This window comes from Tachypleus tridentatus, chromosome 11, assembly GCF_004210375.1.
Source record: "Tachypleus tridentatus isolate NWPU-2018 chromosome 11, ASM421037v1, whole genome shotgun sequence".
NCBI lineage: Eukaryota > Metazoa > Arthropoda > Merostomata > Xiphosura > Limulidae > Tachypleus > Tachypleus tridentatus.
This window is the reverse complement of record NC_134835.1, coordinates 29,621,818-29,634,488: the sequence shown is the minus strand read 5'-3', so window position 1 is coordinate 29,634,488 and position 12,671 is coordinate 29,621,818. Positions and strand designations below refer to the sequence as shown.

At 34.3% G+C, this 12,671-nt stretch overlaps 1 protein-coding gene across 1 annotated transcript; it reads left to right on the top strand.

Annotated features, from left to right (window-relative positions):
• The first annotated feature begins 2,333 nt into the window (after positions 1–2,333).
• Positions 2,334–5,471, top strand: LOC143231846 (uncharacterized). Its single transcript, XM_076466564.1, has 3 exons — positions 2,334–2,615; positions 3,785–4,355; positions 5,340–5,471. Exon 2 carries the CDS (start codon positions 3,793–3,795, stop codon positions 4,336–4,338), a length of 546 nt encoding a protein of 181 aa, XP_076322679.1. The 5' UTR covers positions 2,334–2,615; positions 3,785–3,792; the 3' UTR covers positions 4,339–4,355; positions 5,340–5,471.
• Positions 5,472–12,671: the final 7,200 nt, after the last annotated feature.

The following is a 12,671-nucleotide window of genomic DNA, read 5'->3' as shown; positions in this document are numbered from 1 at the left end:
GTTCGTACTTTCAGCCGCGGGGGCGTTATAATGTGACGGTCAATCCCACTATTCGTTGGTAAAAGAGCAGCCCAAGAGTTGGCGGTGGGTGGTGATGACTAGCTGCCTTCCTTCTAGTCTTACACTGCTAAATTAGGGACGGCTAGCGCAGATAACCCTCGAGTAGCTTTGCGCGAAATTCAAAACAAGCAAACCTCAAAATTAAAATTAACAAGGGAACTTGTTTTATACGAAAATTTCCTTAGTGGTTAACATGCCGGAATGTTGTCCTATTACTACAACAACAACGAAGTTTAGGGATTTGGATTCATTATAGGATAGTTTGTTTGTTTTTGAATTTCACACAAAGCTACACGAGAGCTATCTGTGCTAGCCGTCCGTAATTTAGCAGTGTAAGACTAGAGGGAAGGCAGCTAGTCATCACTACCCACCGCTAACTCTTGGGCTACTCTTTTACCAACGAACAGTGGGATTGACCGTAAACATAATAACGCCCTCACGGCTGAAAGGGCGAGCATGTTTGGCGCGACGGGGATGCAAACCCGCGACTCTCAGATTACGAGTCGCACGCCATAACACGCTTGGCCATGCCGGGCCCATAAATGGCCCGCGTTCGCATCCCCAAAGTAAAGATTAAATTGTATAAATTTGTTATTGTGGTTTTAATTCTTGTAAACGTTATTGCTATCAGGAATATGACTGTACTGAAAGTTTGCAGATGTTGTGTCTATTCTATGGACATATAAAAAAATTAAAATTTTAAACTGAAAGTGTGGATTGTTGATTACTCGTAGAATTGCTATAAGAAGTATCCAAAACAAAACAAATATTGCAATAACAAAGTATCAGATAAGTAAAATGATACTAGATGGATGGAGTTTAAAACGATTTTTTAATTCTTACTTTGTTTGCTATTCAGATTGCAAGATACACTCCAATATCGACGATACCATATCAACAAAACACGCTCCTGCATTGGGATATCTGACTGATAAAATACACTTTGATACTAGGATATCAACTAGATAAAATACACTTCGGTATGGAGGACATAAGATAGATAAAATACACTTCGGTATGGAGGACATAAGATAGATAAACTACACTTCGGTATGGAGGACATAAGATAGATAAAATACACTTCGGTATGGAGGACATAAGATAGATAAAATACGCTCTGGTATTAGAGGCATCAGACAGATAAAATACCATTTGGTATGGAGGATATCAGATTGATAAAATACCTTTTGGTATAAAGGATATCATATCAATAATACACGTTCTGGTATTAGGGATATCAGATTGATAAAATACTCTCTGGTATAGATGATATCAGCTTGATAAAGTACACTCTGGCATTAAAGATATTAGATTGATAAAGCTCTGGTATTCGGAATATTAGGCTGATAAAACACACTTTAGTATTAGGATAAAAGATAGATAAAATTCACTTTAACATCTAGTATGCCAAACAATTAGAAATGAAACAGGTCGTATATACATATAAAGTCATCGATGTGGTTAATATGTTATTATAATTAGCACAAAATGTGAAAATGTTTTACTTTTTGAACATTTCTCTATTACACTCGTTCTGTAATTGCTTTCATTATATACGTATAACAATTAATGTGAGAGAAAACCTTTAGTAAAATCTAACGGTTTATTAGTTTCGTAAATCACACGATAAATCATGGGAGTTAAATTACACGTATTGTAGAATTGAAACATATTTTCTCAGCACTATTTCAAAACAAGTGCAAACAAAGGTGGAAGTAAACATTGTTATAATTAGAATGATAAAGTTATAACTTAAATTTAGATTATTTTTACCCTTTCAGTGACGTTTCTCATGGAGATCAAAGGGCTGGACTTAACATATTGTAATTAACCTCGTTAATTCTAAAGTTCATGAAACTTAATATAAAATGTAATTTATTTGAAGGCATAGCCACGAATGCTACGTTATATAAAAATAAACTGTTCGTAAGCTATTTTCTTGTTTTAAACAACAGACTGAGATGTCCACCTCGTTCCATCTGACATTAGGCTAAGATTTCTTTGAATAGTCATAAGAGTGACGGTTGCTATCCTATTGCTTCATGACCTTGAAGTAATCATCTGCGTGGAAGAAAAAAAATCTCGTCTGCCGCTCTAAGAATTGTTTATTCACGCTCACCTTCGTTTCTTCCCCGATCTCCCAAGGGTGAAGATCCGGGAATTCCACACCTGAAGTCACTCAGCCAATAATCGTGCAGATTTAGTATCATGTGACATCGGCGATTCTCATAACAAAAGAGTTTATTTTTTAATGTCCACGAGACAATAATAGGAACAGCGGGAAATGCCCGTGACTAAAATGCCCACCGGACTACTGCCCACAATAGGATGTTGTTGTTTGTTTTTAATTAGGGTTTGTTGAAGTTAACGAATTGGAAAACCCCAGGTTCAGAGCCTCTGCTTGAGCGCGTGAAGGTATAAAAGATGTTAACGTCTTTCAGTTGTGAACGTTTGCAGAAATACAGTTGACAAAACTTAATATCAAGGGTTCAGTTGTGAACGTGTGCAGAAATACAGTTGACAAAACTTAATATCAAGGGTTCAACTCATTCGAGGTAAAGTTTATTTTTCTCTCTTAATGTATAAACAGAATCTAACTATTAATTCGTTAAACAAGCAGTCAATCGCACGAGCATGTGGGTAATACGGAAACTACAGAAATAATGTTTGTGATATTTCGCTAAAGTTGATCCGAATTTGTTATTATTTTCAGAATCTCATTGGTAATTTTAATACTTTAAAATATCAGATAAAAACACCAGGAAATTCAGGTTATGAATTGAAAACGAATAGTTAAAAAACAGTATGTAAAACAGTATATGATGATAGCGAATAAAAATAATTTGTTTTTGTTATAAATGTAAAATCAAATTCAACTTCTAAGTGATCTGAACTGTAATAAATACTGGATTTTTGTTTCTTGATAATTATATCGTAACAATATGTCAATAACTGTGTCGTTTCATAAGCCTGATGATGTATCAATAATTAAGGTTTCATTTATAAATTATTTTTTTGTACGCCAGTTAAGGAAACGTTGTAATTCTAGTTATTACAAGTGTAGTTTTAACATAAAAGTAGTTGCTGTGTCTTTATAAATTTTGGTCTGATTGTGTTAGCACAAAGCTACAAATGGGCTATCTATGCTCTGCCCACCATAGATATCAAAACTCAGTTTTTGGCGGTATAAGCCTGGAATCTTACCGTTGAGTCACTGGTAGAGGTGGGATTTTTGTATTTATTCAATTAAGTAGTTACTCACACACACACACATATATATATAGACATATACATCAAAATTACAGCTTCGATACTTGTGGGGGAAACAGCGCGGATAGCCTGTCTTATAGCTTTACACTGAACAGTAAACAAACAAATAAATAAATGAAAATTGTAACACAAACAAAATAAATTTATTTGAGTTTTGAAGATTAAAACTAATTTGTTCTTTCAGCAATTTTGAATGAATACTTTAGCCCTAAGCAGACATCTGTTTCAATCTCTCTTCCGCACATATCTGGTTACAAAAGTCAGATATATAACAACATTAACTATTGTTTTGTAACACTATACTCAAATTTTTAGAATTTGAAGAATCCCCAAAAAATATTATTTCATTATATGTTTTTTTCGTATGAAAAATGCACCCAATTAAAATGTATTTTTAAAATACTAATATTTTAAGAATCTTGTCTCCAGTCTTATGTATTTGTTGTTATTTTAGAGAGAGCCATGAAGATGGACAACAAACTGACACTTGTCTTATTATTGGTTGCGACAACATTGGTAGAATCTTATCCACATCGAAAACGTTTCGGTGGTGCTCTTAGCAATTTCGGAGCAGGAGTAGGAGGCGGTGTTGGTGGTGGTGTTCGTATTGGTAAAGGAGGAGTTAGTGCAGGCTTTGGTGGTGGTTTTGGTGCTGGCTTTGGTACTGGTCAAGGAGGCGGAGGCGGCAAAGGCAGTGGATTCGGAGCCGGTTTTGGTGGCGGACAGGGTGGTGGTGGAGCGGGTAGTGGATTCGGAGCCGGTTTTGGTGGCGGACAGGGTGGTGGTGGAGCGGGTAGTGGATTCGGAGCCGGTTTTGGTGGCGGACAGGGTGGAGGTGGCAAAGGTAGTGGATTCGGAGCCGGTTTTGGTGGCGGACAGGGTGGTGGTGGAACGGGTAGTGGATTCGGCGCCGGCTTCGGTGGCGGACAGGGTAGTGGCAAAGGAGGAGGATTTGGAGCAGGATTTGGTGCAGGATTTGGAGCAGGATTTGGAAAAGGGCGTAAATGAGATCCTAGCCATTAAAAGTAAGTACTGTTTACTTCTTCAGTATGAGACTGCTTTGTCTAGGAAAGTTTTTGTTTCATTAAGAATATTTGAATGAGGTGTAATAGTTTATATTCTCAGCTCTGTAAATGAGTATCTTTACTATACTATAGATGTAGTGTACTAATCTTAATGGTCTGGTCAACTGACAATACACGAAATATCGGGCTAGTTTTAAGAGTCATTTGAACTAGGAAATCAAACTCAGTCCGTAATGTACACACTAATCACATTTCAAGTTCATTTACGAGCTCTTTGTCTCGTGAGAGGCAATTTGCATCTGTAGTTGTTGTTTTTAAAAATAATATTAATTGATCAATCTTTCAAACAGAAGGTGATTACATTCAACTTAACTTCTAAAATGACAATATAAACAGACTTAGTTTATGTTAGCTCAACGTGTAGATACACGAGATCGTATTATGGCAAGCGCTAATTTTTGGTTTCAGTGATTATACTCAGACTGTTCACGAGCTTCATCAAACTTGTATGGAACTTAAAACTTAATTAACAATTTGCAACTGAGAGGTCTACCAGATAATCGTATGATTAACAGAAGTTACCAGAAAGAACAATAACAACATGTATTACGTCAGCGAAGATTAGTATCAGAAAGTTAGTCAAATTCCGTGACATCAACTTTTCTAGGGCTTCAACAATCTCTGACTACAGGAACAAAGATTCCAAGTTAGATGAACTTATCTTGAATTCTGTTAGAGACTGCAAACGTGTTTTCTGTGTTTAAAAATAATTCATATTTTGTAGTTGTGGTGTACAATATTTGAAAACTGGGCGTTTTTTACTAAACAAGATTTTAACTTCTTACCCACATAGAAGTAGTTAGGCTTAATTACTTTTATTTTCAAGTACTGGACATTTTAACCAAGGAATATGGCTGTTATTGTTGTGTTTATGACACCGGTATGTACCTGACTTAATGTTTCTTTCACGATTATGTCTTTCAGTGGTCATCAGAAGAGACAGTGAACATCAGAGTCCGGAACCAATAAAGATTTCTGTGAAACCTTTTCGTTTTATCAGTCAGTTTTTAACTTCTGTATTTGCGTTTGTAAAATAAAAAAATATATGTAAATATTTTTTAAAAACGTATTTTTAATTATTATGTAAGTTAAGTGTTTCCTTATTTTGTAATATTGAAGTAAAAGTACGTTCTGGACTATAAGAGAAAGTAGAACTAGAACGAGCTCAAAAGTAGGACTGATGCCTTGAAGGATCAAAATATTTACAACAATATAACTTTTCTAAACTTTTCCAGTTTTCTAAAGATTCACGGCCCGGCATGGCCAAGTGTGTTAAGGCATTCGACTCGTAATTCGAGGGTCGCGGGTTCGAATCCCGATCGCACCAAATATGTTCGTACTTTCAGCCGCGGGGGCGTTATAATGTGACGGTCAATCCCACTATTCGTTGGTAAAAGAGCAGCCCAAGAGTTGGCGGTGGGTGGTGATGACTAGCTGCCTTCCTTCTAGTCTTACACTGCTAAATTAGGGACGGCTAGCGCAGATAACCCTCGAGTAGCTTTGCGCGAAATTCAAAAATGAAAAAAACAACAAAGATTCAATACCTTGAAGATTGTTAACCACCATCTCAATGACCTAATGTCACAAGTTATCCGGTTGTTCACTACATTAAAAATCTTTAAGTGTTTTGAGATGGTACTGATAGAACAGAAAACATCGAAGAGGTTTCCCGTTAATTTTAATTTACGTTAAAAAAATGAAACAAGTAGTTTCGAATAAGTTAAGAAATAGTTTTGTTTAAATCATTTGTTTGTTTTTGAATTTCGCGCAAAGCTACACGAGGGCTATCTGCGCTAGTCAGCCCTAATTTAGCAGTGTAAGACTAGAGAGAGGGCAGCTAGTCATCACCACCAACTTTTGTGATACTCTTTTACCAACGAATAGTAAGATTGACCGTCACATTATAACGCCCCTACGGCTGAAAGGGCGAGCATGTTTGGTGCGACAGGGATTTCAACCCGCGATCCTATGATTACGAGTCGCACGCCTTAACCCCCCCCCGACCAACAAAGTTATTCTGTACCTAATCGTTTCCACCCAGTAGTAGAGCGGTACATCTGTAGATTTACAACGCTATAATTCGGATTTCGATACTCGTGGGGGTATAGCACGGATAGCCCATTGTGTAGATTTGTGCTTATTTACAAACCAACCTGAATGTTAATTTTGCTATCAAAAAATACTGTCACTGAAAGGTTAAACACAGCGTAAGTATCACATAATCCCACTTACGCTGACAAACAATTTAAAGAATGGGCTAAACCACGCAGAACGTGAGTGGTTAATTGTCTAAAATACACAACTAATTGAAAGTTATCTGAGGTACGGATAATCGTGGACGTTATTGTTTAAACTGATGTTCGGTCGCACAAGAAAAAAAACCTATCCAGCAGCTATCTAAGACTTGGATACAGTGCAAAAACGTAGGTGTCAGAACATGTTGTGTCTTCTCTATTCCGAGCTAGTTTTAAAAGTGTTGCAACCAGAACTTTAGTTTTTTAGTATATTAAACGAGACGAGGCTACAAGCTTTTGTGTCTGGACAAATTAATTCTAAAAGAAACAGTTTATCACGTGACTTTACAAACAACAAACAGTTGAACATGTTTTCCCGTTCTGGGTTTTGTAGCTACGCTGATTATTAGTATGTAACACATTTACTTTTGAAATCACACAGAGAATAATGATGGAAGTTTGAGTAGAAAACTTAGTATCTTCTAACTGACCAAACTTGTTTTTATCAGTTTTGGTGGATCCTAAAAACATGAAAAAAAATCCATACCAAGTGAGTAACTCAACATATGAGTGTAACACACGTTTTAAATCCGGGTAACTTTTCGTCTATTACGGTCCTTTTACATAATTAATTCTTGATCAAAACTCTGTTTTTTATTACATTCTTTTGAAATGGTCTTTCGAAATTACCACTAATGGCGATGTCCAAAAGTAGGCCTAGGTCCTATTATAAAAACAAGAGGAAAATCAGACAAAGGATACAAACTGTAGGGTTCCCTAGTGAAATATGTATTACTATTTAACAGCTGTAACCTAATCTGTTAGCAACGTCTAGACAGCATAAAAAGTATAGCCCTCCGTATCGTGTTGAAAGGAGAAAGCCATCGCTGTCCATTGACTCAACTGTAAGTATTGAAGCTTATAATGCTAAAATCATGGTTTTCGCTCCCTTGATGGACACGTAAATATCCATCTCTGTAGTTTTACGCTTAGTAACAAAGAAGAAAACAGACGATTGGTAATTTGCGTAAACGAGTGGTAAAAGTGGGAACTATTACAGAATCAAATTTGGATTGTTGTTTTTCATATCACAATTACATTTCCTGTTTAATTCGTCAAACTTTGTATTGCGAAATTATTTAATCTCGAGGTTAAAGTTCAAGAGAGGTCCAGGTCAGTCTACACTAATTTCGGGGAATTCCACTGCTCATCAGGTTTACGTTATAACGATTACGAAGCACTTTCATACCAACAGTGTCTTTGATACCTTTCACTATAATATAAGTCCAGCTTATCTCTCTTTGGTTAACTTGTATTTAGGGTTACCGATGTGGAATAGAATTCTCCTAAACTAGAATAATACATTCGATTAAACAATATTTCAGAATACGTATTTTATTTATTATATCTGCTATTTGCTGTTGTATAATTTGAATAACTAAACAGCGGCCAATTACATTTTTTTTTTCGCCTCACGTGCTCAGTGTATAGGTTTTTCTCGTAGGGACTACCAAGCACTTTCACACCAACAGTATTAAACAACCGCAGGACGTGACAAATATTGAAATAATGGAAAAAAAAAACGATTCAAAACCGGCATAAACACACGTCTATGATAAAAACTTCGCATGTATTTACAACGTATCGGGTAGAAGCCTTACGTCGGGCAGTTCAAACAATGTTACATAGAAAAAGGCTTAGACAGAATCACACCAAGAGTATGTTTGTTTTATTCATTATTGTCGAATCACCATTATTGTCTGGATTTATAGGGACATTGTTTATTTTTTGTCAATCAATGGTCTTTCGTTATCTTATTTGTATTGTATGACACATTATCAAACATAAAGTTCTTATTCTTCTTTCATTTAAACATTGTAATTCATAAAAGATGTCCCCTTTGCTTTATTTTCTGTTAGTTAAAATAAAAATCAAGAGATGGCGCACTTGAAAGTAATGCACCATTTTCCACATAAATACGTTTGATTTATATATTATTGACAGTTCCTTCTTCCTAACAGCCCTGACCTTCAGTACTCGTGTTAAGTAACGCACTGTCTAAAACCGTATCACAACAATTTGCTCAAAATGGTAAGATTTAGATAAATAAATTATATGACAACCACTAAACCCTAGTATCACCTATAGGCAACTGTTTTCACAATTTAATCTCTTCTAAACTGTTTATAAATTATGACAGTTTCCAAAGTCTGTTAATGTGTATATCAAAACATAATATAGATATTAAGACCAGTAACATATTTAAGGAATACGTTCTGGCTAGAAACATAAACAATTGAAGCGAGTCATGTCACAATATGAAACTAAAATGTGCAACAAATGGCCACGTGGGTTAAGGCGTTCGACTCGTAATCCGAGGGTTGCGGATTCGCATCTCCGTCGCGCCAAAATGCTCACCCTCCCAGCCGTGAGGCCGTTATAATGTGACGGTCAATTCCACTATTTGCTGGTAAAGAGTAGCCCAAGAATTGGCGGTGGGTGGTGATAACTAACTGCCTTTCCTCTAGACTTACACTGCTAAATTAGAAAGGGCCAGCGCAGATAGCGCTTGCGCAGCTTTGTGCGAAATTAAACAAACAAACTGCGTTTCATTAAACTTAATTATTCCACAGCATAACGTATACTGTGTTTCATTAAAGTTAATTATTCCACAGCATAACGTATACTGTGTTTCATTAAACTTAATTATTCCACAGTATAACGTATACTGTGTTTCATTAATGTTAATTATTGCACAGCATATCGTATACTGTGTTTTATTAAAGTTAATTATTCCACAGCATATCGTATACTGTGTTTCATTAAAGTTAATTATTCCGCAGCATAACGTATACTGTGTTTTATTAAAGTTAATTATTCCACAGCATATCGTATACTGTGTTTCATTAAACTTGATTATTCCGCAGAGTAACGTATACTGTGTTTCATTAAAGTTAATTATTCCACAGCATAACGTATACCGTGTTTCATTAAACTTAATTATTTCACAGAGTAACGTATACTGTGTTTCATTAAAATTAATTATTCCACAGCATATCGTATACTGTGTTTTATTAAACTTAATTATTCCACAGCATATCGTATACTGTGTTTCATTAAACTTAATTATTCCACAGCATAACGTATACTGTGTTTCATTAAACTTGATTATTCCGCAGGTAACGTATACTGTGTTTCATTAAAGTTAATTATTCCACAGCATAACGTATACCGTGTTTCATTAAACTTAATTATTTCACAGGTAACGTATACTGTGTTTCATTAAAATTAATTATTCCACAGCATATCGTATACTGTGTTTTATTAAACTTAATTATTCCACAGCATATCGTATACTGTGTTTTATTAAACTTAATTATTCCACAGCATATCGTATACTGTGTTTCATTAAACTTAATTATTCCACAGCATAACGTATACTGTGTTTCATTAAACTTGATTATTCCGCAGAGTAACGTATACTGTGTTTCATTAAAGTTAATTATTCCACAGCATAACGTATACCGTGTTTCATTAAACTTAATTATTTCACAGAGTAACGTATACTGTGTTTCATTAAAATTAATTATTCCACAGCATATCGTATACTGTGTTTTATTAAACTTAATTATTCCACAGCATATCGTATACTGTGTTTCATTAAACTTAATTATTGCACAGCATAACGTATACTGTGTTTCATTAAACTTGATTATTCCGCAGAGTAACGTATACTGTGTTTCATTAAAGTTAATTATTCCATAGCATATCGTATACTGTGTTTCATTAAACTTAATTATTCCACAGCATAACGTATACTGTGTTTCATTAAACTTGATTATTCCGCAGAGTAACGTATACTGTGTTTCATTAAAGTTAATTATTCCACAGCATAACGTATACCGTGTTTCATTAAACGTAATTATTTCACAGAGTAACGTATACTGTGTTTCATTAAAATTAATTATTCCACAGCATATCGTATACTTTGTTTTATTAAACTTAATTATTCCACAGCATATCGTATACTGTGTTTTATTAAACTTAATTATTCCACAGCATATCGTATACTGTGTTTCATTAAACTTAATTATTCCACAGCATAACGTATACTGTGTTTCATTAAACTTGATTATTCCGCAGAGTAACGTATACTGTGTTTCATTAAAGTTAATTATTCCACAGCATAACGTATACCGTGTTTCATTAAAGTTAATTATTTCACAGAGTAACGTATACTGTGTTTCATTAAAATTAATTATTCCACAGCATATCGTATACTGTGTTTTATTAAACTTAATTATTCCACAGCATATCGTATACTGTGTTTCATTAAACTTAATTATTGCACAGCATAACGTATACTGTGTTTCATTAAACTTGATTATTCCGCAGAGTAACGTATACTGTGTTTCATTAAAGTTAATTATTCCACAGCATAACGTATACCGTGTTTCATTAAACTTAATTATTTCACAGAGTAACGTATACTGTGTTTCATTAAAATTAATTATTCCACAGCATATCGTATACTGTGTTTTATTAAACTTAATTATTCCACAGCATATCGTATACTGTGTTTTATTAAACTTAATTATTCCACAGCATATCGTATACTGTGTTTCATTAAACTTAATTATTCCACAGCATAACGTATACTGTGTTTCATTAAACTTGATTATTCCGCAGAGTAACGTATACTGTGTTTCATTAAAGTTAATTATTCCACAGCATAACGTATACCGTGTTTCATTAAACTTAATTATTTCACAGAGTAACGTATACTGTGTTTCATTAAACTTAATTATTCCACAGCATAACGTATACTGTGTTTCATTAAAGTTAATTATTCCACAGCATATCGTATACTGTGTTTCATTAAACTTAATTATTCCACAGCATAACGTATACTGTGTTTCATTAAACTTAATTATTCCACAGCATAACGTACACTGTGGTTCATTAAACTTAATTATTCCACAGCATAACGTATACTGTGTTTCATTAAACTTAATTATTCCACAGCATAACGTATACTGTGTTTCATTAAAGTTAATTATTCCACAGCATAACGTATACTGTGGTTCATTAAACTTAATTATTCCACAGCATAACGTATACTGTGTTTTATTAAAGTTAATTATTCCACAGCATAACGTACACTGTGGTTCATTAAACTTAATTATTCCACAGCATAACGTACACTGTGGTTCATTAAACTTAATTATTCCACAGCATAACGTACACTGTGGTTCATTAAACTTAATTATTCCACAGCATAACGTACACTGTGGTTCATTAAACTTAATTATTCCACAGCATAACGTACACTGTGTTTCATTAAAGTTAATTATTCCACAGCATAACGTATACTGTGTTTCATTAAAGTTAATTATTCCACAGCATAACGTACACTGTGGTTCATTGTTTTTGTACTTGTACGAATATTTGTACGAATTAAAATTTTTCTAATTGGATCAAACTTATCTGTGACCTTTGACTTGTTCAATGTTTTGAATTGTTTCTGACTAAATATTGATTGATCCCTTGCTCTGATGTGTGGTCAATAGAAATATTACTTTAAAAAATCGTGACTGAATTTTGGGGAACTATGAAAACGTTAAAGTACGTACACTATCATATCTTTACTAAACATTGACTATTTATATGTAAGTGAAAATTATAATGTTTAGCTAATTTGCATATTCTTATCACAAATTTGTAGCTTTTTAATATATACTGGATGAAAGTGTGATTTTGGTAAAGTAAGAAAATAATAATTTATCGGAACGTGGAAAACAATATCGAGCAGTAACTATGGAAACAACAATGTAGAAAAAAAATACGAAAACCTACTGCGATAAAATGAACAGAACAAATACCTTTTATAACGCACGCGTTTTAGGCTTCAAAATGGCTTCAGTGCACCCACGTACTTTTCCGTTTGTCAAGTCAATATAAAGGGTTTACTCACGTATTTTCGGGTTCACCAAGTCTATACAAAGAGGTTCCAATTTTCTAA

Excerpts from the sequence above, each read along its gene's own strand:
- LOC143231846 (XM_076466564.1), top strand. The coding sequence starts at position 3,793 with ATGAAGATGGACAACAAACTGACACTTGTCTTATTATTGGTTGCGACA.